Source organism: Ovis canadensis, chromosome 11 (assembly GCF_042477335.2).
Source record: "Ovis canadensis isolate MfBH-ARS-UI-01 breed Bighorn chromosome 11, ARS-UI_OviCan_v2, whole genome shotgun sequence".
NCBI classification, from domain to species: Eukaryota; Metazoa; Chordata; class Mammalia; order Artiodactyla; family Bovidae; genus Ovis; species Ovis canadensis.
The window spans coordinates 51,497,127-51,517,991 of record NC_091255.1 but is presented as its reverse complement, the minus strand read 5'-3'; the positions used below and the strand labels follow the sequence as shown (position 1 = coordinate 51,517,991).

The 20,865-nt window shown below is 37.7% G+C and overlaps 1 protein-coding gene across 6 annotated transcripts in view; it reads left to right on the top strand.

Annotated features, from left to right (window-relative positions):
• The window catches only part of BRCA1 (BRCA1 DNA repair associated), a 68,886-nt gene that overhangs the window by 30,116 nt on the left and 17,905 nt on the right, over positions 1–20,865 (top strand). For all 6 annotated transcript variants that reach the window (XM_069603731.1, XM_069603729.1, XM_069603732.1 and 3 more), the window contains 4 exons: positions 7,637–7,808; positions 12,879–13,005; positions 14,763–14,947; positions 17,568–17,878. In XM_069603731.1, the coding sequence (XP_069459832.1) occupies positions 7,637–7,808; positions 12,879–13,005; positions 14,763–14,947; positions 17,568–17,878 (795 nt within the window). The remainder of the gene's footprint in view (positions 1–7,636; positions 7,809–12,878; positions 13,006–14,762; positions 14,948–17,567; positions 17,879–20,865) is intronic.

The following is a 20,865-nucleotide window of genomic DNA, read 5'->3' as shown; positions in this document are numbered from 1 at the left end:
TTATCGTTGAAAATCATTCAGTTATATATTTCAATTTAAAAATTAAAAAAAATCATTCAGTTAATACTCTACATACTTATATTTTTTATTAATTTATTTTAATTGGAGGCTAATTACTTTACAGTATTGTGATTTTTTTTGCCATACATTGACATGAATCAGCTGCGGGTGTACATGCGTCCCCCATCCCAAACCCCCTTCCCACCACCCTCCCCAACCCATCCCTCTGGGTTGTCCCATTGCACCGACTTTGAGTGCCCTGTTTCATGCATCAAACTTGGACTGGTCATCTATTTCACAAATGGTAATAGATATGTTTCAATGCTATTCTCTCAAAACATCCCACCCTCGCCTTCTCCCACAGAGTCTAAGAGTCTGTTCTTAATATCTGTGTCTCTTTTGCTGTCTTGCATATAGGGTCGTCATTACCATCTTTCTAAATTCCATATATATGTGTTAATAAAATGTTTTGGTGCTTTTCTTTCTGACTTACTTCACTCTGTATAATAGGCTCCAGTTTCATCCACCTCATTAGAACTGATTCAAATGCATTCTTTTCAATAGCTAAGTAATATTCCATTGTGTATTTGTACCACGACTTTCTTATCCATTCATCTGCCGATGGACATCTAGGTTGCTTCCATGTCCTAGCTATTGTAAACAAGTATTGTAAGTGCTGCGATGAACATTGGGGTACACATGTCTCTTTAAATTCTGGTTTCCTCAGTGTGTATGCCCAGCAGTGGGATTGCTAAGTCATATGGCAGTTCTATTTTCAGTTTTATAAGGAATTTCCACACTGTTCTACAGAGTGGCTGTACTAGTTTGCATTCCCACCAACAGTATAAGAGGGTTCCCGTTTCTCCACACCCTCTCCAGCATTTATTTTTTGTAGACTTTTAGATAGCAGCCATTCTGACTGGTGTGAGATGGTACCACATTGTGGTTGTGATTGAGCATCTTTTCATGTGTTTGTTAGCCAATTATATGTCTTCTTGGGAGAAATGTCTGTTTAGTTCTTTGGCCCATTTTTTGATTGGGTTGACAGTCAGTTTGATTGGGTTGACAGTTATTTTTCTGGTATTGAGCTACATGAGCTGCTTGTATATTTTTGAGATTAATTTGTTGTCAGTTGCTTCATTCCCTATTATTTTCTCTCATTCTGAAGCCTGCCTTTTCACCTTGCTTATAATTTCCTTTGTTGTGCAAAAGCTTTTACATTTGATTAGGTCCCATTTGTTTGTTTTTATTTTCACAACTCTGGGAGTTGGGTCGTAGAGGATCTTGCTGTGGTTTATGTCAGAGTGTTTTGCCTATGTTTTCCTCTAGGAGTTTTATAGTTTCTGGTCTTACATTTAAATCTTTAATCCATTTTGAATTTATTTTTGTGTATGGTGTTAAAAAGTGTTCTAGTTTCATTTTTTACAGGTGGTTGACCAGTTTTCCCAGTACCACTTGTTAAAGAGATTGCTTTTTCTCCATTGTATATTTTCCCTGGTGACTCAGATGGTAAAGCATCTGACCGCAATGCGGGAGACCCGGAGTTCGATCCCTGGGTTGGGAAGATACCCTGGAGAAGGCAATGGCAACCCACTCCAGTATTGCCTGGAAAATCCCATGGACAGAGGACCCTGGTAGGCTGCAGTTCATGGGGTCGCAAAGAGTCGGACACGACTGAGCGCCTTCACTTTCTTTCTTTCTTTGTCAAAGATAAGGTGTCCATAGGTGCGTGGATTTATCTCTGGGCTTTCTATTTTGTTCCACTGATCTATATTTCTGTTTTTGTGCCAGTACTGTACTGTCTTGATGACTGTAGCTTTGTAGTATAGTCTGAAGTCAGGCAGGTTGATTCTTCCAGTTCCATTCTTCTTTCTCAAGATTGCTTTGGCTCTTCCATACAGATTTTGAAATTATTTGTTCTAGTTCTGTGAAAAATATTGTTGGTAGCTTGATAGGGATTGCATTGAATCTATAGGTTGCTTTGAGTAGTATACTCATTTTCACTATATTGATTCTTCCAATCCATGAACATGGTTTATTTCTCCATCTGTTTGTGTCATCTTTGATTTCTTTCATCAGTGTTTTATAGTTTTCTATATATAGGTCTTTTGTTTCTTTAGGTAGATTTATTCCCAAGTATTTTATTCTTTTTGTTGCAGTGGTGAATGGGATTGTTTCTTTAATGTCTCTTTCTGTTTTTTCATTGTTAGTTTATAGGAATGCAAGGGATTTCTGTGTATTAATTTTATATTCTGCAACTTTACTATATTCATTGATTAGCTTTAGTAATTTTCTGGTGGTGTCCTTAGGGTTTTCTATGTAGAGGATCATGTCATCTCCAAACAGTGAGAGTTTTACTTCTTCTTTTCTAATATGGATTCCTTTTGTTTCTTTTGCTTCTCTGATTGTTGTGGCTAAGACTTCCAAAACTATGTTGAATAGTAGTGGTAAGAGTGGGCACCCTTGTCTTGTTCCTTACTTTAGGGGAAATGCTTTCCATTTTTCGCCATTGAGGCTAATGTTTGCTGTGGGTTTATCGTATATGGCTTTTATTATGTTGAGGTATGTTCCTTCTGTGCCTGCTTTCTGGAGAGTTTTTATTATAAATGGGTATTGAATTTTGTCAAAGGCTTTCTGTGCATCTACTGAGGTAATTGTATGGTTTTTATTTTTCAGTTTGTTAATGTGATGTATCACATTGATTGATTTGTGAATATTGAAGAATCCTTGCATTCCTGGGATAAAGCCCACTTGGTCATGATGTATGATCTTTTTAATATGTTGTTGGAATCTGTTTGCTAGAATTTGTTGAGGATTTTTGCATCTATTTTCATCAGTAATATTGGCCTGTAGTTTTCTTTTTTTGTGGCATCTTTGTCTGGTTTTGGTATTAGTGTGATGGTGGCCTCAGAATGAGTTTAGGAGTTTACCTTCCTCTGTAATTTTCTGAAAGAGTTTGAGTAGGATAGGTGTTAACTCTTCTCTAAATTTTTGGTAGAATTCACCTGTGAAGTCATCTGGTCCTGGACTTTTGTTTGTTGGAAGATGTTTGATTATAGTTTCAATTTCTGTGCTTGTGATGGGTCTGTTAAGATTTTCTATTTCTTCCTGGTTCAGTTTTGGAAGGTTATACTTTTCTAAGAACTCATCCATTTCTTCCAAGTTGTCCATTTTATTGGCATATAGTTGCTGATAGTAGTCTCTTATGATCCTTTTTATTTCTGTGTTTGTTGTCATTTCTCCCTTTTCACTTCTAATTTTATTGATTTGATTCTTCTCCCTTTTTTTCTTGATGAGTCTGGCTAATGGTTTGCCTATTTTATTTATCTTCTCAAAGAACCAGTTTTTGGTTTTGTTGATTTTTGTTATAGTCTCCTTTGTTTCTTTTTCATTTATTTCTGCTCTGATTTTTATGATTTCTTTCCTTCTACTAACCCTGGGGCTCTTAATTTCTTCTTTGTCTAGTTGCTATAGATGTAAAGTTAGGTTATTTATTTGATTTTTTCTCTTGTTTCTTGAGGTAAGCTTGTATTGCTATGTACCTTCCCTTTAGCACTGCTTTTACTGAATCCCATAGGTTTTGGGTCATCGTGTTTTCATTTCCATTTGTTTTTATGCATATTTTGATTTCTTTTTTATTTCTTCCATGATTTGTTGGTTATTCAGAAGCATGTTGTTTAGCCTCCATGTTTGTATTTTTAGCGATTTTTTTTCCTGTAGTTGACATCTAATCTTACCGCATTATGATCAGAGAAAAGATGCTTGAAGTGATTTCAATTTTTTTTAATTTACCAAGGCCTTAATATTGTTTTTACTATGTCACTAAATTTTCTTCAGTGAAAATTGAATTGAGGGTTGAATATGAGGGTTTCAGGGCAAAATATACAGTTTGCTATCATGTATAGCTCTTTATCTTGATAACTAAATAATTTGCTCATATCCCCAGTGACTTCCTTAGTATGGAATTTTGGTGTTTGACACATTATTAATTGTTCTTTAGAAAGACTGAACCAAGCTGTGCTCTTTGAGCCCTGGTAATACTTGGTAGCCCCCATTTTCCTATACTTTGGCCAGCACTGGGTAGTATCCAGTTTTAAACTTCTAAGTCTTGGCATCGCTCTGAGGACTGTAGGTAGAGGACTTGTCTTATTTTGGCCTGTTTTCTACATGGAGCAAATCCCTCTAGGACTGAAGCCTTCTGGAGTCAGACCACTGCCTGTTCTGTGCCTGAACTGTTGCCAATATTCTCCACTTCTGCAGGATTGCCATGGTGACTAAATTCATGAAAGGATTCAGGAGGTCTTTTCTTTTTTATCTTTTTTGGCCATGCTGTGGGGCTTGCAGGATCTCAGTTCCTCAACCGGGGGTCAAACCTGTGCCCGCTGCAATGCAAGGATAGTCTTAACCACTGAACCACCAAGGAATTCCCTAGGAAGACTTTTCTCTGTTTGCAATTCCTATGATCTTTTCTGGGTGTGGGTTTGGGGCTCTGTCAACATGGCTTTCGCCTTTTTATACCTTATGTTTTAGAGTTATGTCTGGTTTCTGATTCCATCTGCTTTAGCCGTATTGTAGAATGTATGACATTCAATAAACTAAACTATCTCCTTGTTTTTTATATTTCTGATCTTACTCCTAGAGATGTATCTGTTTGTTCAAGATTCATTTTGTGAAGTGTTTTTATCAAGCATCTACCCAAAATAGAGCCAAAGTCAGATTTCAGGGCTAACTTAAATCTAGAGTACTGCCAACAAGCAAAATGGTTGAAGTGGGATCTTTTCCCAAAGTCTGTTTATACAGAACTGGGGGGACGTATTTAGGGGATAAATGCTAATTCAGTATCATTAGTGTCTGTTCTTTATCAAAGGCTGATTAACTAAATTCATTAATTCATGTCTGCATTAAATACTTATTAAATGCTTTGTCTGCTGGGTGTTTTGAATACAAGAATGCTTAAGGAAAGATTGTTCCCATCTCGGAGAGTCAGGTATTGCACTTTGGAATACTAATATATTAGCAATATAAATGAAGTAGAGTGAGGAATTATGTTCCTGATAGGAGATGTATTATTAGTAGGGACTTCCAAAGGAGATAGTCAAGCTGGACCTTAAAAAATGAGAAGAATTTTTTTCCAGGTAGGAAGAGAAGGGAGGCAGTAAATCAAGGCAAAGACACAGAAGCATGAAATGCCCAGGAAGCACAAAATTGTGACTGGAAAATAGGGCATATGTGGTGGTTTAGGGAGAAGTAAGAGAAGATCAGAGTATGAAGGCCTATTTTGAATGCTGTACTTAGGAATTTATCATGAGAGCAGTAACAAATAATAATTATATAGTATTCAGAAAGTGTTAACTTATTATCTGAGCAGTGGTGAACTACTAAGTTCCTAACTGGAGAAGGAGAGATATGATAAACATGGCTTTTAGGGAACCTTAGCTGTAGTGAAAGTAGAGATCAGAGTAGCAGAGTAGAAATAGATAAGAAAAGTAGGACAAATTCAAGAAACATAAGAATTCTGATCAGGAAAACTTGGTAACCAATTTGGGTTTAGTCTGCCAAATATATCTGTCCAGTTGCCTATAGGGGAATTTGTCCAAGTTATGAAGTAATTGTTTTGGAAAAACCTAAAGGAAAGTTATCTACCTATTATTCTCCCATTACTGTTAATATTTTCTGATTTTCTAACCTATTTAATGGCCACAGAAGTTAGAGGTGATGATCATGACAGTAGTGACCAATAGAGGTCCTGAACCTCATCTGATACCTGCGATTTCATCCCAGATTTCTGCAGTGAGCCCTTGACTAGGAGGATCCAATCAATGATGGAACTACTCAGAAGCACCACGTGGTGGCAATGGTGCTACTGTGGACACTCTGGCAGCACTGCAGTCTCAGGGTAGCAGTAGAAGCCTTTGTGGAGCAGGGAATACATTTACCAGTCATAAAAACCTCCTAAAAACTGTGAATTCAGTGTAGCAGGGGAAAGTAGATGACTTGTTTTTAGTAGAGAGCAAAGTCATTTGCAAGGATCTGAAGAAGAAATGGGGTGAAGTAATTTGTATTTCCCCAGGGTTTGCTGGCAGCCATACGTGCTCCTTCTAAAAGTAATGAAGAAACGTGTATTTTGTGACTTCCCTGGTGGTACAGTAGATGAGAATCCACCTGCCAGTGTAGGGTTTGATCCCTGGCCCTGGAAGATTCCACATGCCACACAGCTGCTGAGCCCATGCTCTAGAGCTCACGAGCCAAAACAAACCAAGCCCACACACTGCAACTACAGGAGCCCATGTGCCCTAGAGCCCATGCTCCACAACGAGAAGCCACTGCAATGAGAAGCCTGTACACTGAAACTAGAAAAAGCCCTCACGTAGCAAAGAAGACCCCACTCAACTAAAAATAAATTTTAAAAAGTCTTTAACAGAAGATAAATATGTATTTTGGAGAGCGCCTTACTTACCTGATACTTTGCTAATCAAAAACCTTAGACTAAGCAGGTTTCTTCTTCATCTGGAGAAATAAACATCAGGAGCCCCGTAAGCAAGAGGAGCCTGTTATCTTGAGTTGAAAACAGTAACGGCTTACAGGCTTTCTGGGGGCTTTTTCTGTGGGCCCCTTTCTTCTAGCAGGTTCTTCTTGGCTATGGATCTTTAGGTACCCTGTCACTGTCTAGAATGGCAGCACCACGAGGGCTGTATCCCCAGCCTATGACAGTGCCTGGCATATAATAGGTGGTCAGCAAATAGTTAAATGAACAAATAGATAAGTTAATGAGTTAACTCTGTGCTCTTCCTGTTAGAGATAAATGTTCAAAGAATCCCCGAAAAGGAAGAGACCTCACAAGCCAGAAGTCAGACATTTTTGTATGGACTAACTCTTATGCTAATTTTTTTAATGTTAAACGGTAGTCTTTATTTTTACACAAAGCAGTATAAAATGAGGTAGTTCTTCAATGTGTGACTTGGAGTTCGAAAATCCACCCTGAGTGTGAAAGAGCAACCCTTTGCGACCCCATGGACTGTCGCCCTCTAATCTCCTCTGTCCATGGGATTTCCCAGGCAAGAATACTGAAATGGGTTGCCATTTCCTTCTCCAATCATGCTAACTGTAAATACCAAAAGTATTTAAGTACCTTAATTATTTATTTACTCCCTAGCATTAAAAGAAAATAACTAACTTCAAAAGACCATCACCATTGGGAATTTCCTGAAGATTCAATGGTTAAGACTCTAAGCTTCCACTGCAGGGGGGCATGGGTTCGATTCCTGGTTAAGGAACTAAGATGTTGCATGCCCTGCAGTGTGGCCAAATAATTTAAAAAAATTTTTTTTAAGACATCACAGTTGGGACTTCCCTGGCAGTCCAGTGGTTAAGACTCTGCACTTCCACTGCTAGGGGAAACTTGAGAGGGTTTGAGGAATTTTTCTTCCTCCTCTAACATTGTTTTGAAATAATTTCATGGGCATTAATTGTGTGAATATGGTCAAATTAAAAGGTGTTCAGCCAGAACTCATAATTCCATACGAGGTGATTTCAGTTCCCATGCTAAAATTAATTGGTTTGACATATTCTTGCTTTCTGGCAAGATTCTATTGTAAAAGCATGTGACTTTTTTGGTTTCATTTTCTCTTGTCTGCAGCAGAGGGATACCATGCAAGATAACCTTCTAAAGCTCCAGCAGGAAATGGCCGAGCTGGAAGCTGTGTTAGAGCAGCACGGGAGCCAGCCTTCCCACAGCTCTGCTTCCCTCACAGCTGATTCTCGTGGCCCAGAGCACCTGCTAAATCTAGAGCAAGACACATCAGAAAGAGGTTTGTAATACTGGCCAATCTCTGTTACCTTAAGCAAAATTCTTCCCTCTCTAAGCCTTTATCTCTTTCTGAAAGGTATGAACCCAGCACCAGTATTTTATGATCTTTGCTCAGCATGTATTTGCTGAGTCACGTGGTGAGAAATCTTAGAGCCTTACTTACAGTTCCTGCTTACAACTAATTTGCCATTCAGAGGGACCAAGAGTGTTAGTAAGGGTTGCTTTCTGACTACCCACAGTAAGAAAATGCCATGGGGCTGCCCACAGGGACCTGAATGTCATGGGGCAGGCTGGAAATAGGTGACCCCATAATTTTAGAAAACTTTCTAAAAACCACTCAGACTTACTTCTATAACACTGGTGTCAGATCACAAAACTCTATTTAATGTACTTTTTGGTTTGTAGAGAGAGATGTCTATACATACTTCATGAGCTTTCCAGTTGGCTCAAGGGTAAAGAATCCACCTGCCAATGCAGGAGACAAAGAGATGCAGGTTTGATCCCTGGGTCAGGAAGATCCTCTGGAGAAGGAGATGGCAATCCATTCCAGTATGCTTGCCTGGGAAGTCCCCTGGGCAGAGGAGCCTTGCAGGCTGCAGTCCATGGGGTCACAAGAGTAGGACACGATTTACGTACTTTAGGAACTGCACCTTGATCCACAGAAAGCCCAATTATGCATGAATGTTATCACCCAGACAAGAGGAGGCATTTGGAGTAACCGGGCAGGTAGAGTTGTTCTGAGCTGGAAGAAGTGAGCACTGACCTGAGGAATAACCTCACATAAATGAAAGTGAGATGAAAATTTGAATTTTAATTGGAAAAGGCCTGTGAAAGACAACATATCAGTCATTGTTCTAAATAGAAGCAAAAGTGCCAGACACAAGCCTGGGTCCTAGGGGAGAGCTGGTGCTTAGGAACTGGCAGGTATGGTGGGCCCTCCCACAGTGCTCTTTACAGCTACCTCAGTGATAGCTGTCTAGCTAACTTAGTGTTAAAGTCCCTTCTTCATTGCTCCTTTCATCAGTGCTACAGGGGCCAAAGGTCCTTCATTTGAGTCTTTCTAGGAACTCTACTCTTAATTATTCAGTAGAGTCGCCTTGATTGTAGAGTGTGCCTTGCAGTGTTTTTATGTTCAGAAACAGTAAGTAGCTCGTGCATGAGAAGCTAGGAACTCTGTTGCTATGGCAGTGGTTCCAAATGTATTTCCTTAAATACGTTCTTTGTAACTTTATCTTCATTCAGTTCACCTCCCAGATAACGAAGCCCAAAATCTCAAACCCGTCACAATTCTCTTTGATGCTTTCACCATCTTCAGTCTAAAAACAGATGACTTTCAATTTTAGTGCACCAGAGACAAAATGTTATTGTCTGGTTTTGAATATGTCTGTAAATTTGTTATCTCATCTTTTTGGGAAGGGTGTTTATTTTTTCCTGAAGATCTGTACACAAAAAATTTTTTTTTTCAAATTTGGTATAGTTTTATATATTCTGTTTTACTATGAATTTGACAAACTGAAAATTTCTTCCGAATCTCTATATAAAACATTTTTCTTTAGAGAAAGCTTTTATTCTATCCTTTGTAATAAACGTATTCATTGGTCTGCTTTCTTATGAAATTATAACATCTTCCGAAGGTAGTGGGTAAATGTTGAGAGGAGGGGAAGAGAGGATTATGAGAAGATCCCCGTTAAAAAAAAAAGTTCCAACTCCACAGGGAGTGTCTGCCATGACCACTTTTGTTTGCATAACTTGAATACGTTGTTCAAAATGCTGAAATGCTACTTCTCAGGATCACCCATAAACACAGTATTTTTTAATCGTGATTTTTAAGTCTCTTGATTTTTCCAGCCCCATTTTACCCTGTTAGACTGTTACTTTTTTTCTTTTTTTTTTTAGACTGTTACTTTTTTTCATAGCCCTTATTAACTTTTAACGATATCTAATTTGTCTTGCATATTGTTTAGAGTTCCTTATTACCTCCCACTAGAATATAAAATCCATGCGGGCAGAGAACCCTTACACCTGTGCCTGGAACACAGTAGGTACTCAATAAATATATATATTTTTAATATATTTATTTATTTGGCTGTGTTGGGTCTTAGTTTCAGCAACAAAGTTGTGGCACACAGGCTTTCTAGTTATGGCTCATGAGAGCATGTAGGACCTTAGTTACTTCACCCTGACCAGGGATCAAACCTACGTCCCCCCTTGTTGTAAGGTAGATTCTCAGCCACTGGACCACCAGGGAAGTCCCCTCAATGAATATTTTAATTCACTTGATTAAAACTCTGAAGCCCAGAGACTTCTCTGGTAGTTCAGTGGCTAAGACTCTACACTCCTAACACAGGGGACCTGGATTCAATCCTTGGTCAGGGAACTAGATCCCACATGCCACAACTAAAGATCCTGCTTGCCACAGCTAAGACCCAGCACAGCCAAGTAATAAATATTAAAACAAATAGAAAACAAAACTCTGAAGCCCACTCTAGAGTTACTGAAAGAAAATTTCTGGATATGGATTTTGGAGTTTTGTGGCTTTAGTTCTGAAACATTTTGAGCATCAACTTAATAGCTTAAGTTTTGTGTCTTTTTCCCTCCTAAATTGGTGTGATTCTAACTGAAATTCAAGGAAACTGTTTTTTTTTTTTTGGCCACAGTGCATGGCATGTGGGATCTTACTTCCCCTACCAGGGATCAAACCCACGTCCCCTGCATTGGAACACGCAGCTTCTTAATCCTGGGAAAAGTTCTGTTTACCTTCAGCTGTATTAAAATAACTTGTTTTTTAAATAAATGTTTTATTTTTGAATAACTTTAGATTTCCTGGAAAGGAGCAATGATAGTACGGAGAGTTCCTGCAGGAACTCTTACCCCTTACCTAGTTTCAGGTTCTCCTAATGTTGTCTTACATTACCATGGTACAATTGTCAAGACTAAGAAATCAACATTAGTACATTACTAGCAGTGAATGAAACTCGACTTAATTAGATTTCACAAGTTTTTATTTAAGATTCAGTATTTTTAAGGATGATGAAAGCCCCCTTTCTAAGGTCTTTATATCAAACGTCCTGTCCTCAGCCTGTATCTGCCCTACTGTTTATCTAAGGGTCATCCCCAAGTGTATTCTTAACCATTACAAATTATGTGTACTTCCCAGGTAAAGCTATTTCATACCATGCAGTTTGCTTTTTTTTTTTGCTTTTTGTTTTCCTCCTGGATTACCTGTCATTCGTAAAGCAAACATTAGCATTTGAAACATCATAGTCTGTTATAGCTGAGATAATCTTCAGACAATCTGATTGTTGTCCTACAGTACATTCATTTGTCGACACTTAGGGCTTATCACAAGTCAGTATCTCTTTCCTCCCTCTTCAATGTCTTTTCCTTTCATTCTTCCCAATACTTTGCAACAATGCTTATTAGTACCTAATAGGCAGTCACTAAAATTTATTAAATGTTTGGTCTGACCCATACTCCCTACCCATGAAGAATATAACTAATGTTAAGATCCGCAGATGAAGGAATGATTTTGGGGAGATTACAATACTATTCTAATACTTGGGCACTGGATCCCTGCTTTTATGAAAAAAGGATTAAGGAAAAAGAAGAGCAGAAACATTTTTCCCTGTGTTTTTTTAAGTAATACTGAGTTATTGCATCCTAACTCAGGGTAGCTTATTTTCTTTGTAGTTTGGGCTTTATTGTAGTGAAAAGAGGAACTCATATGTTAACTGTCCAGATGATAGAATGATTTTTAATATCTGTGTTTGTGTCTGAGGCCTTTCCCTTCCCACTCTCTCACTTTAAAAACAACCAAAAAAAAAAACCTTTCCAGTGGTTAATTCTGTTTGTTTCCTTAGAGACTGCACATTACCTTCTATCAGTGATCACCCTATATTTAGGCGGAAAATGATGCCTATATTAAAAACACTTTATTTTCCAGTTGAAAGAAAAACCCGCTGGTTCATGGTTAGACCCTCCTTCGTTTCAGCACCTTACCCCCAGGGTAGGGTTCTTGTGTTCCTAGAAAGGCACAGGTCCAGAAAACATGACTATAAAGGAAACTATAAATAATGTATTTGAGGATTAACTCAGGAAATCAATGATTATTTCCCCCTAGGCTACCCAGTGTCTTAAAAAATAGTTTAATTAATACAGCTCTTTGTTTACATTTTTCTGTCTAGATGTATGGAGTTTGGCTTTCCTAATAAAAGCTCAAAATAAATTACAGTTGTCAGTGACTTTGTAATGGATAGAAGGCATTTGTAATTTTTAAGTATTTGTTTTTGCTTTTTAAATATTTCTGCCTTTAAGCCACTTTCTGGAAAGAAGTGGTACAATAATACATTTGGAGGAATTAATAAATAAAAAGGATGTACTAACATGTCAGAACTTGCCTTGGGTCTCTTCTGTGTTTTTTCCTTTCTTGCACCAGTTCATCATTAGTTCCATATATTACTTCTAGGTTCCTTATCAGTGGGCACCTTGAGTTTTTCATTTGTATTGGTTTTTCAGTTTATTATTTTCTTAATAATTGAAAATGTGAAGCAAAATGTCACCTCTTTTTTCTTTCTCATCTAACCCCTCCCTGTTGTTTCCACACACATGTAGAAGCTTAAACCCCATCCTATACAATCTTTGATGTGGAGGCAAATAGGGATGGAAGAGGGATGTGCTTTGTGCTTTCTAGTACTTTCTCTTCCCTATTATATGAGAGGATTTGAGTGTAGTTTGCAGCAGAGATAAAAATTCATTTCCTATTCTTTTTCTTTATCATTCAGGGTCAAAAAATATAAATATATGATTTTTTCAACCTTGTCTCAGCTGGGTATCTTTATTTACCCAGTTTTAAAGTGTTCCTTTTTATTGTCATTATTATTTTTTAGTGATTTAGTTCCATTTGGTGCAGTATTGCTTATGTTTATATAATTCTGTCTGGTATACCTGTTTAAAAACCAATTTGATTGTCACAGATTGCTGCTTTTGAAAAAAATCAATAATCTCGCCTAAATGATCACCATCAAGACAAAGCAGTAAAGTTGATTTCTTTGTTTTCTCATTCCACTTAAAGCAATATTAACTTCAGAGAAAAGTAGAGACTATTCTAGAAGCCAGAATCCTGAAAGCCTGTCTGCTGACAAGTTTCCAGTATCTCTGGATAGTTCTACCAATAAAAATAAAGAACCAGGAATGGAAAGGTAAGAAGTAATAAATGTCAAGTCTGGGACACTGAATAGCACCTGTACTGACATTAAACTCTTACTGTTAATTTTTTTTTTGCCATACTTTCTCTAGGTTTTTGTACATAGACATTTCTAACCTCTCATTGCCCTAGGACACTTCTTTTGTTTAATTTCATGTTGGCTTTTTGGACCTATACCAGGCATGAGCTAGAACATGAGGCATGTACAGTAGATCTACCCTTTCTCAATGTTGGAATAAAATAGAGAACTAGTGAGGGGTGGGAGGGAAGGAGGTTCAAGCGTGGGGATATATGATTCACTTCATTGTGCACCAGAAACTAGCAACAGTGTAAAGCAATTATACTCCAATTTAAAAATTGTTTAAAAATATATATGTGTGTGTGTGTGTGTGTGTGTGTGTGTATAAAACTAAAGCCTCAGTAAGCCTGGAGGCTGAAGGTAGATTTCTCTAAGGCCATACTTGCCCTCATTGAAGTTTTTGCCTTCCTAGAAAAAGTTTAGCTACTGATTTACCCCAGAAAATATTCAGAATATTTTTCAGAGATTTTATTCACATCACTATTGATATAAGACTATGAAACACTACCTAGTTTTAAAAGTACCTTCATTTGATCTTAATAACAGTGAAAATAAAAGGACAAGTTCTAGACTGTTATTCCAAATTGATAGTCCAGGAAAGAGTCTCAGAACTGATAGAATCACACATCTCACCACTCTAGGAAAGAAAGGGAATTCATACGTATGGAGCTTCTACCAAATATACGTCTATTTCCACTTATCTAACTGGGAATAGTGACATATTGTCAATAATGTAATCACATCATCTTTTCCAAACCTCTTGAACTGAACTGAGGATATATTTTTGAGGCTGGGATGCTGGCCTGGTGGCTGTGATAGAGCACTGAACCCGTGTTTAGAGGTAATGACCTCATTGCCGTGCTTTATCCAATTGAGCTAATCACCCATTTAATATTTAGATGAAATATTCCACTTCCTCCTTCCCCACCCCAGTATACCCTCCTGAGACTTCTATTAAAGAACCTACACATTGATTGAACTTCCTCCCTCTACTAGACTCTTGAGCAACAGTTCAGGTCTTGCTCATCTTTAATCTGTGGAGCCTAGCTTTAATGCCTGACTCATAGTAAATACCCAATAATTATTTGAATTAATTATCTGATCTCTGAGGTCCTTTAAATCTGTAGGTAAATATCTTATTCAGCAAAGTTCTAAACACCTGGAAGAGTAGAGTAATTACAACGTGCATATGCTCTTCTAACGATGTTTTCTAGCTGATTTTTGTTTTTAGAGTGATTTTGGACCTTGAAAAGGCAGGAAGTAGGGATGGCTCTGAATTTTGCTAAAATAGGGTAGAAAGAATGAGTGTAACAATGTCAAAATTAATCAATTTTCTATTTTCATGAGAGCTGATTCTCATACATTCATTTGAAATAGTGTCTAGAATGTGAGTGTCAGTGGATAATTTGCTGAAATTTGCTGACATGCTTTTAAACAGCTAGGAGATAAGCTGCCTCAGACCAGCACCTAAGGGGAGATGTTACATGTCAGCCCTGACATGTTGGCAGACATCATGAATCCAGTCTCCTAGCCATCTCTTGTGTTCTCTTTCGCTAGTCATTCCCAATCTTGTGACAGTGAGCTGTTTCACTTATGCCTTGGCTGTTCAGAAAGTGTGATGAGTCCTTTCACAAGCTGCAGCAGTGGTTTTCTGCTTTCTTCCTTTTTTCCAGATCTTCCCCTTCTAAATCCCAGTTGCCGGGTAATAGGTGGTATATGCACAGCTCAAGGAGTCTTCAGGACAGAAACTGCCCATCTCAAAAGAAGCGCATTAATGTCGCTGACATGCAGGAGCAACAACTGGCTAAGTGTGAGGCCCAAGATTTAATGGGGTCTTATTTGCCGAGACAAGATCAAGGTAATATTTCATCTGCTCTGGTGGAGAAAACACTTTTATTTTACTCTGAGTCTTACCTAAAGACATTCTGAGTAAATCAACTTTCTAATGTAGTAGCCTATCATGAATGCATCTGTTATATCTAAACCCGTTAGAAAAATAGCTTGAATGTTAATCCAAGTGGAAAATTATTGCCACTGTTAATCTGTCTACATTGGTTTAACTCTAGCAGTTTTGAGGATGAGAGAGTTCTTGGTACTGCTAAACATTTTACTTCAACTGTTAAATAAGAGTTCTAGGGCCCTAGGGTAAAGTTTTAATCCTGTCTTTTATTGAAAAATGAGTTAGATCTCTAAAGTAAGCTCTTGTTTTATGAATTAATGACTATAAATTGCTATATATCTTATGCCTTATAAATCACTATAACTGAAAGGTGTGCTTTATGGCTTGTAAATCAAGGTTTTAATCAGTAAAGAAAGTTTTAAATTAATCCTCAAAAACACATCATCATAAAAGGTGCTCTTAGGCACCTAAATGTATTTAGCCATATTCACTGGGGTCTTTTTAGTAATCTCATACATTCTACTTAGCTGTGCTTACTTGCTGATATAGTGACATTTTCTGAAATGTTTTGGGGATGGTGTATTTTTTTAATTTGGTAATGATAGCTGATAATTTATTGAGTGAAAAATTTAATGATACCATCGTAAGTAGCTGTCTCATTTTCAACCCTTTTTCCTTCTTTACAAAAGTATTAATATGTTCAGTACCAGATGGTTGGAGAATATAAGTAATAAAAAAGCCATTTCAAACTACCTATATTCTTGTCATCAATAATAAAATATGCTATATATCTTTAGGCAGTTTACATAAACTTTAATTTTCTAATAAAAAATCATGATCAGTATTTCTTTGCCATCTTTAATATATCAGGAGCATGTCTTTTTTTTTCTAATTTCAAAACATTTTGATTGTTTTTAGTCAACTATTTGTATTTGGTCCTTTTTTTTTTAAGTTTCACTGATATAGGCAGTGCCAAAATCTTCACAAACAGTCCAAAGATTAAAATATACATTTGATTATAACTGAAACACTTTTCTGTATACCTGAAACTAATACAATGTTGTCAGCCAACTATACCCCAATATAAGATAAAAACTTTTTTGAAGTATACATTTGAATCAAAACCATCCCCTAAGAACTAAAATAGATAAATGACAGAAATTATAGAAAGCAGGCTTTATAATATTGCATCTAAGGGATTCTAAGATATAAACATATTTCATGTTAAGACTGAAATAAGGTAGCATCTTAAAAATCAATGGTATCTTAGACTTCCCTGGTGGGTTTGGTAAATAATTTGTCTGCCAGTGCAGGAGACATGGGTTCAGTCCCTGGTCTGGGAAGATCCTACATGCCTTGGAGGAACTAACCCTTTTTACCAGTTATTGGACCTGTCCTCTAGAGCCCAGGAACCACAACAGTAGCCCCCATTCACAGCAAACAGAGAAAAGCCCAAGCGGCAACGAAGACCCAGCACAACCATAAATAAATAAATAAAACATAATTCCTATAAGGAAAAAAATGGTATCTTTAAAAATTTTTAATTTATCTTTAATTGTGGTAAAAAGACATAAAATTTACCTCTTAACCATTTTTAAGAGCTCAGCAATATTAAGTATACTCCGATTATTATGCAGTAGATCTCTAAAATTTTTCATCTTATAAAACAAATTCTGTACCCGTTAAATAGCAACTCCCTTTTCTTCCCCCATTCCCTGGGAGTCAGCATTTTACTTTCTAAGAGTTTAGCTATTCTAGATAGCTCATACAAATGGAATCATGCAGTATTTATCCTTTTGTGACTGACTTCTTTAATTTAGTATACTGTCTTCAACATTCATCCATGTTTGTAGCATGTGACAGGATTTTCTTTAAAAACCATTGTGTGAGGGACTTCTCTGGCAGTCCAGTGGTTAAGACTCCATGCTTCCAATGCAAGGTGTTCGAGTTCTATCCCTGGTCAGGGAACTGGGATCGTCGAGCAGCATGGCCAAGATGAACTAAAAAAAAATTAACACAACTAACAAACAAAAAAACTCTGTGTGTGTGTGTGTGTGTGTGTATCACATTTTCTTTAGTCATTTATCCATTGAGAGACATTTGGGTTGCTTCCACCTCTTGGCTATTGTGAATAATTCTACAATGAATGTGCATGTGTACATTTCTTTATTTTATTGTAATTCAATGGAATATGTGATGAGTAAGTACTCCATTGTGATGGATGTGGCATGATTTTTTTAATCTCATTATTGGACTTTTAGTTTGTTTCTAAAGCTTTACTGTTATAAACATTGTTGCAGTGAACCTCCCCACGACTACACTTGTGCAGACCTCTTTAATGTCCTTAGGATACATTTCTATAACTAGAATTGTTGACTGTGAGTATAAACACACAAGGCTTTTGCACATCGTGCCAGATTTCCTTTAGAAAAGTTGTCACTTTGCACATCTACCCGGTGTTATTAATGTACCCATTTTTCTCTTACCTTACTTAATCTTTTAAATTCTTAGCAGACTAGATGTTATAATTCAAGATACATGGCCATATAGATTAAACTTCTTTCTTCATTCCTTCCAGAGGGAACCCCTTACCTGAAATCTGGAATCAGCCTCTTCTCTCATGAACCCGAGTCTGATCCCTCTGAAGACAGAGCCCCAGAGCCAGCTCATGTTCACAGCATGCCACCCACAGCCTCTGCACTGAAATTATCCCAGTTTCGAGTAGAAGAATCTACCAAGAATCCAGCTGCTGCTCACATTACTAATACTACAGGGTGTAACCTGAGGGAAGAAAGTGTGAGCAAAGAGAAGCCAGAAGTGTTATCTTCAACAGAAAGAAGCAACAAAAGACTTTCTATGGTGGCATCAGGCTTGACCCCAAAAGAACTCGTGAGTGTCTCCATATGTATTTCCCTAACGACCAAGCCTTCATTAATATACTGCAGATGGTTTTAAATGGGTGTTAACTGTAAATAACCTATAGGAAGAAATCTAGCCAACAAGCTCATTTCTATGTAATTTAATTTCCATTACTAATTTCTAAAAATTTATACCTAGATAAAGCTATAGCATGAGTTATTTTTGTATATATTTACTAAAGGAAATAGTATTAGCAGAAAGATTAGAGTGTTGAGTATGATACAGAGCTTTTTTAATTTTAATTTTCTTTCTATTGAAAAAAACAAGTATAAGGCATCTTTTTCCTACCTGAGTGAACTTACCTGCATGATTAAATTTCAGTTGGTTCTAAGCACATCATCAGATAGTAGCATTTTTCCATTGCTTTTTTTTTTTTTTTAATCCTGGCTTATTACATTGTTTTGATGTTGTTATACTGTTATGGTAGACTACACACAACATGAAATTTACCTTCTTAACCATTTTTAAGTGTATGGTTCTGTTAGTGATAAGTTTATCACATTGTGCAACCAGTCTCCAGAAGTTTGTTCATCTTGCAAAACTAAAATTCTATACCTATTAAACAATAACACCTCATTCCCCCTGGCATCACCATTCTCCTTCCGTCTCTATGAATTTGACTATTCTTTGTTGTTGTTGTCGAGTCGCTAAGTTGTGTCTGACTGTTTGCAACTCCGTGGATTGCAGCACGCCAGGCTATGCCAGAACACTTCACTATCACCTGGAGTTTGTTCAAACTCGTGTCCATTGAATCAGTGATACCATCCAACCATTTCATCCTCTGCTGTCCTCTTCTCTTCCTGCCCTCAATCTTTTCCAGCATCAGGGTCTTTTTTAATGAGTCAGTTCTTCACATCAGGTGGCCAAAGTATTGGAGCTTCAGCTATTTTCACTGTTGAAAAGATTCAATGCTGCTGCTGCTAAGTCACATCAGTCATGTCCGACTCTGTGCGACCCCATAGACAGAAGCTCACCAGGCTCCTCTGTCCCTGAGATTGTCCAGGCAAGAACACTGGAGTGGGCCGCCATTTCTTTCTCCAATGCATGAAAGTGAAAAGTGAAAGTGAATTCGCTCAGTCATGTCCAACTCGACTCTGTGCGACCCCATAGACAGAAGCTCACCAGGCTCCTCCGTCCATGGGATTTTCCAGGCAAGAGTACTGGAGTGGGGTGCCATTGCCTTCTCCGTATACTGAGTGAGTGAAGTGAAGTTGCTCAGCCGTGTCCGACTCTTTGCAACCCCATGGACAGTAGCCTACCAGGCTCTGCAGTCCATGGGATTTACCAGGCAAGAATACTGGAGTGGGCTGCCATTTCCTTCTCCAAAAAGATTCAATAGTGGATGTCATTTATTGCATGCAGAGAAATGATTCAGTCATTCTTAAATGAGGCCTCCCAGGTGGCATTCATGGTAAAGAACCCACCTGTCAATACAGGAGGCATCAGAGATTCAGGTTCAATCCCTGGATTGGGAAGATCCCTGGAGGAGGGCATGTCAACCCACTCTAGTATTCTTGCCTGGAGAATCACATGGACAGAGGAACCTGGCGAGCTATAGTCCACAGGATCACAAAGAGCTGAACAGCTGAGGCAACGTAGCTTGCACACACTCATTCTTAAATATCTTTCTTGATATATCCTTCCTGGGATAGGAGCCATTTCTCATCCTAGCTTGTTGATAGGTTAGCAGCTGCACCTGATCTCTATGGCCAGACATGTCTCACTACTAAAATGGCAAAAAGTAAGCTATGACTGCCCTAGTAGAGACTGTGAATCTCATCAATAATGCGAGAAGTCTCACCTCATAACCATGTGCCCAGAATAGCTGTTTGCTCTAAAAATTCATACCTATGTCTGATAGTGTTGCTTTTGGTCTTTTGCCAACACATCTAAAATTCTCATTTATTCGTTGAAAATTAGCATTTCTCATTCCTTTGTTTTGTGAGATCAGCTTTTCAGAGGAGGCTAAAATGATGTAATCTTTCTTGCCCTGGGCAATCCTGAACTGCATATTAGATTCTAAGTGGCTTGGGTACTGTTGTCTTTAAACAAGCAAAGAGGAAAACTTTTCAACTCTATTCAGACTTGCTGAAGTGTGGTAAATTTATTATGAAAGCTTCTGACTGTATTACACATGATTAATTCTGAAGCCCATATTAAGATGATCTTTTCAGCAGTTGCTCTTCTAACTGAACACTGTTTCAAGGCTGGGATTTCAGCAATTAATCAGTTCAGAATTGCTAATGATCCTGGCAGAGGGCAGTAGGAAAAGGGGGAGGATATCATTAACTTCTCCAGTTTGTCTTTTTCAGTGCCCTGTGGCAGTACGGAGTGAGGCAGCATGAAAGAAAGTTGCTAGGCCTCCACTGCAGTCGTAGCACCCATAAATACTGGCGTGGGTGGCAATGACTAGTCAATGATGACCCTTAGTAAACAAAATTATTTACCAGGCAGTAGCTGCTAATTATGTCAGCTGTGTCCATAATGGATCTGGTTAATTTCTTTTACTGCCTATTGATTTTTTTATTTGGTTGCTAGATAATAGCTCAAAGGCTCTAGATTTCTTTTGAGGCAAGTGTGTGTCTCTTCTAATCCTTCTCCTTAAGAGGAATTGATAGATTTGTACTAACCTTTAGAAGCATCTTGACTTGAATGTTTTGAAACTGTCACCAGGGTGAATCTAGTTCTTTATAAGCCACTTATCTAAGCATAACTTTCTGTATAGGCTAGTTACCCCTCAGTTTATAAAGTATAGACTCATAAATCTAAATTACAATATAAAAGGGTGTCACTCCACAAAGAAACTATCTTAGGGAATCAAATGATATCTGCATATCTGTTATTAAAGGGAAAATTAAAATTATTTTGAATCTTTGGTTATAATTCTATGTCTGTTAGCACAGACTACTTCAGAATTTCTTCCTCTGATTTGTACATAATTTTTATTAAATTACTAC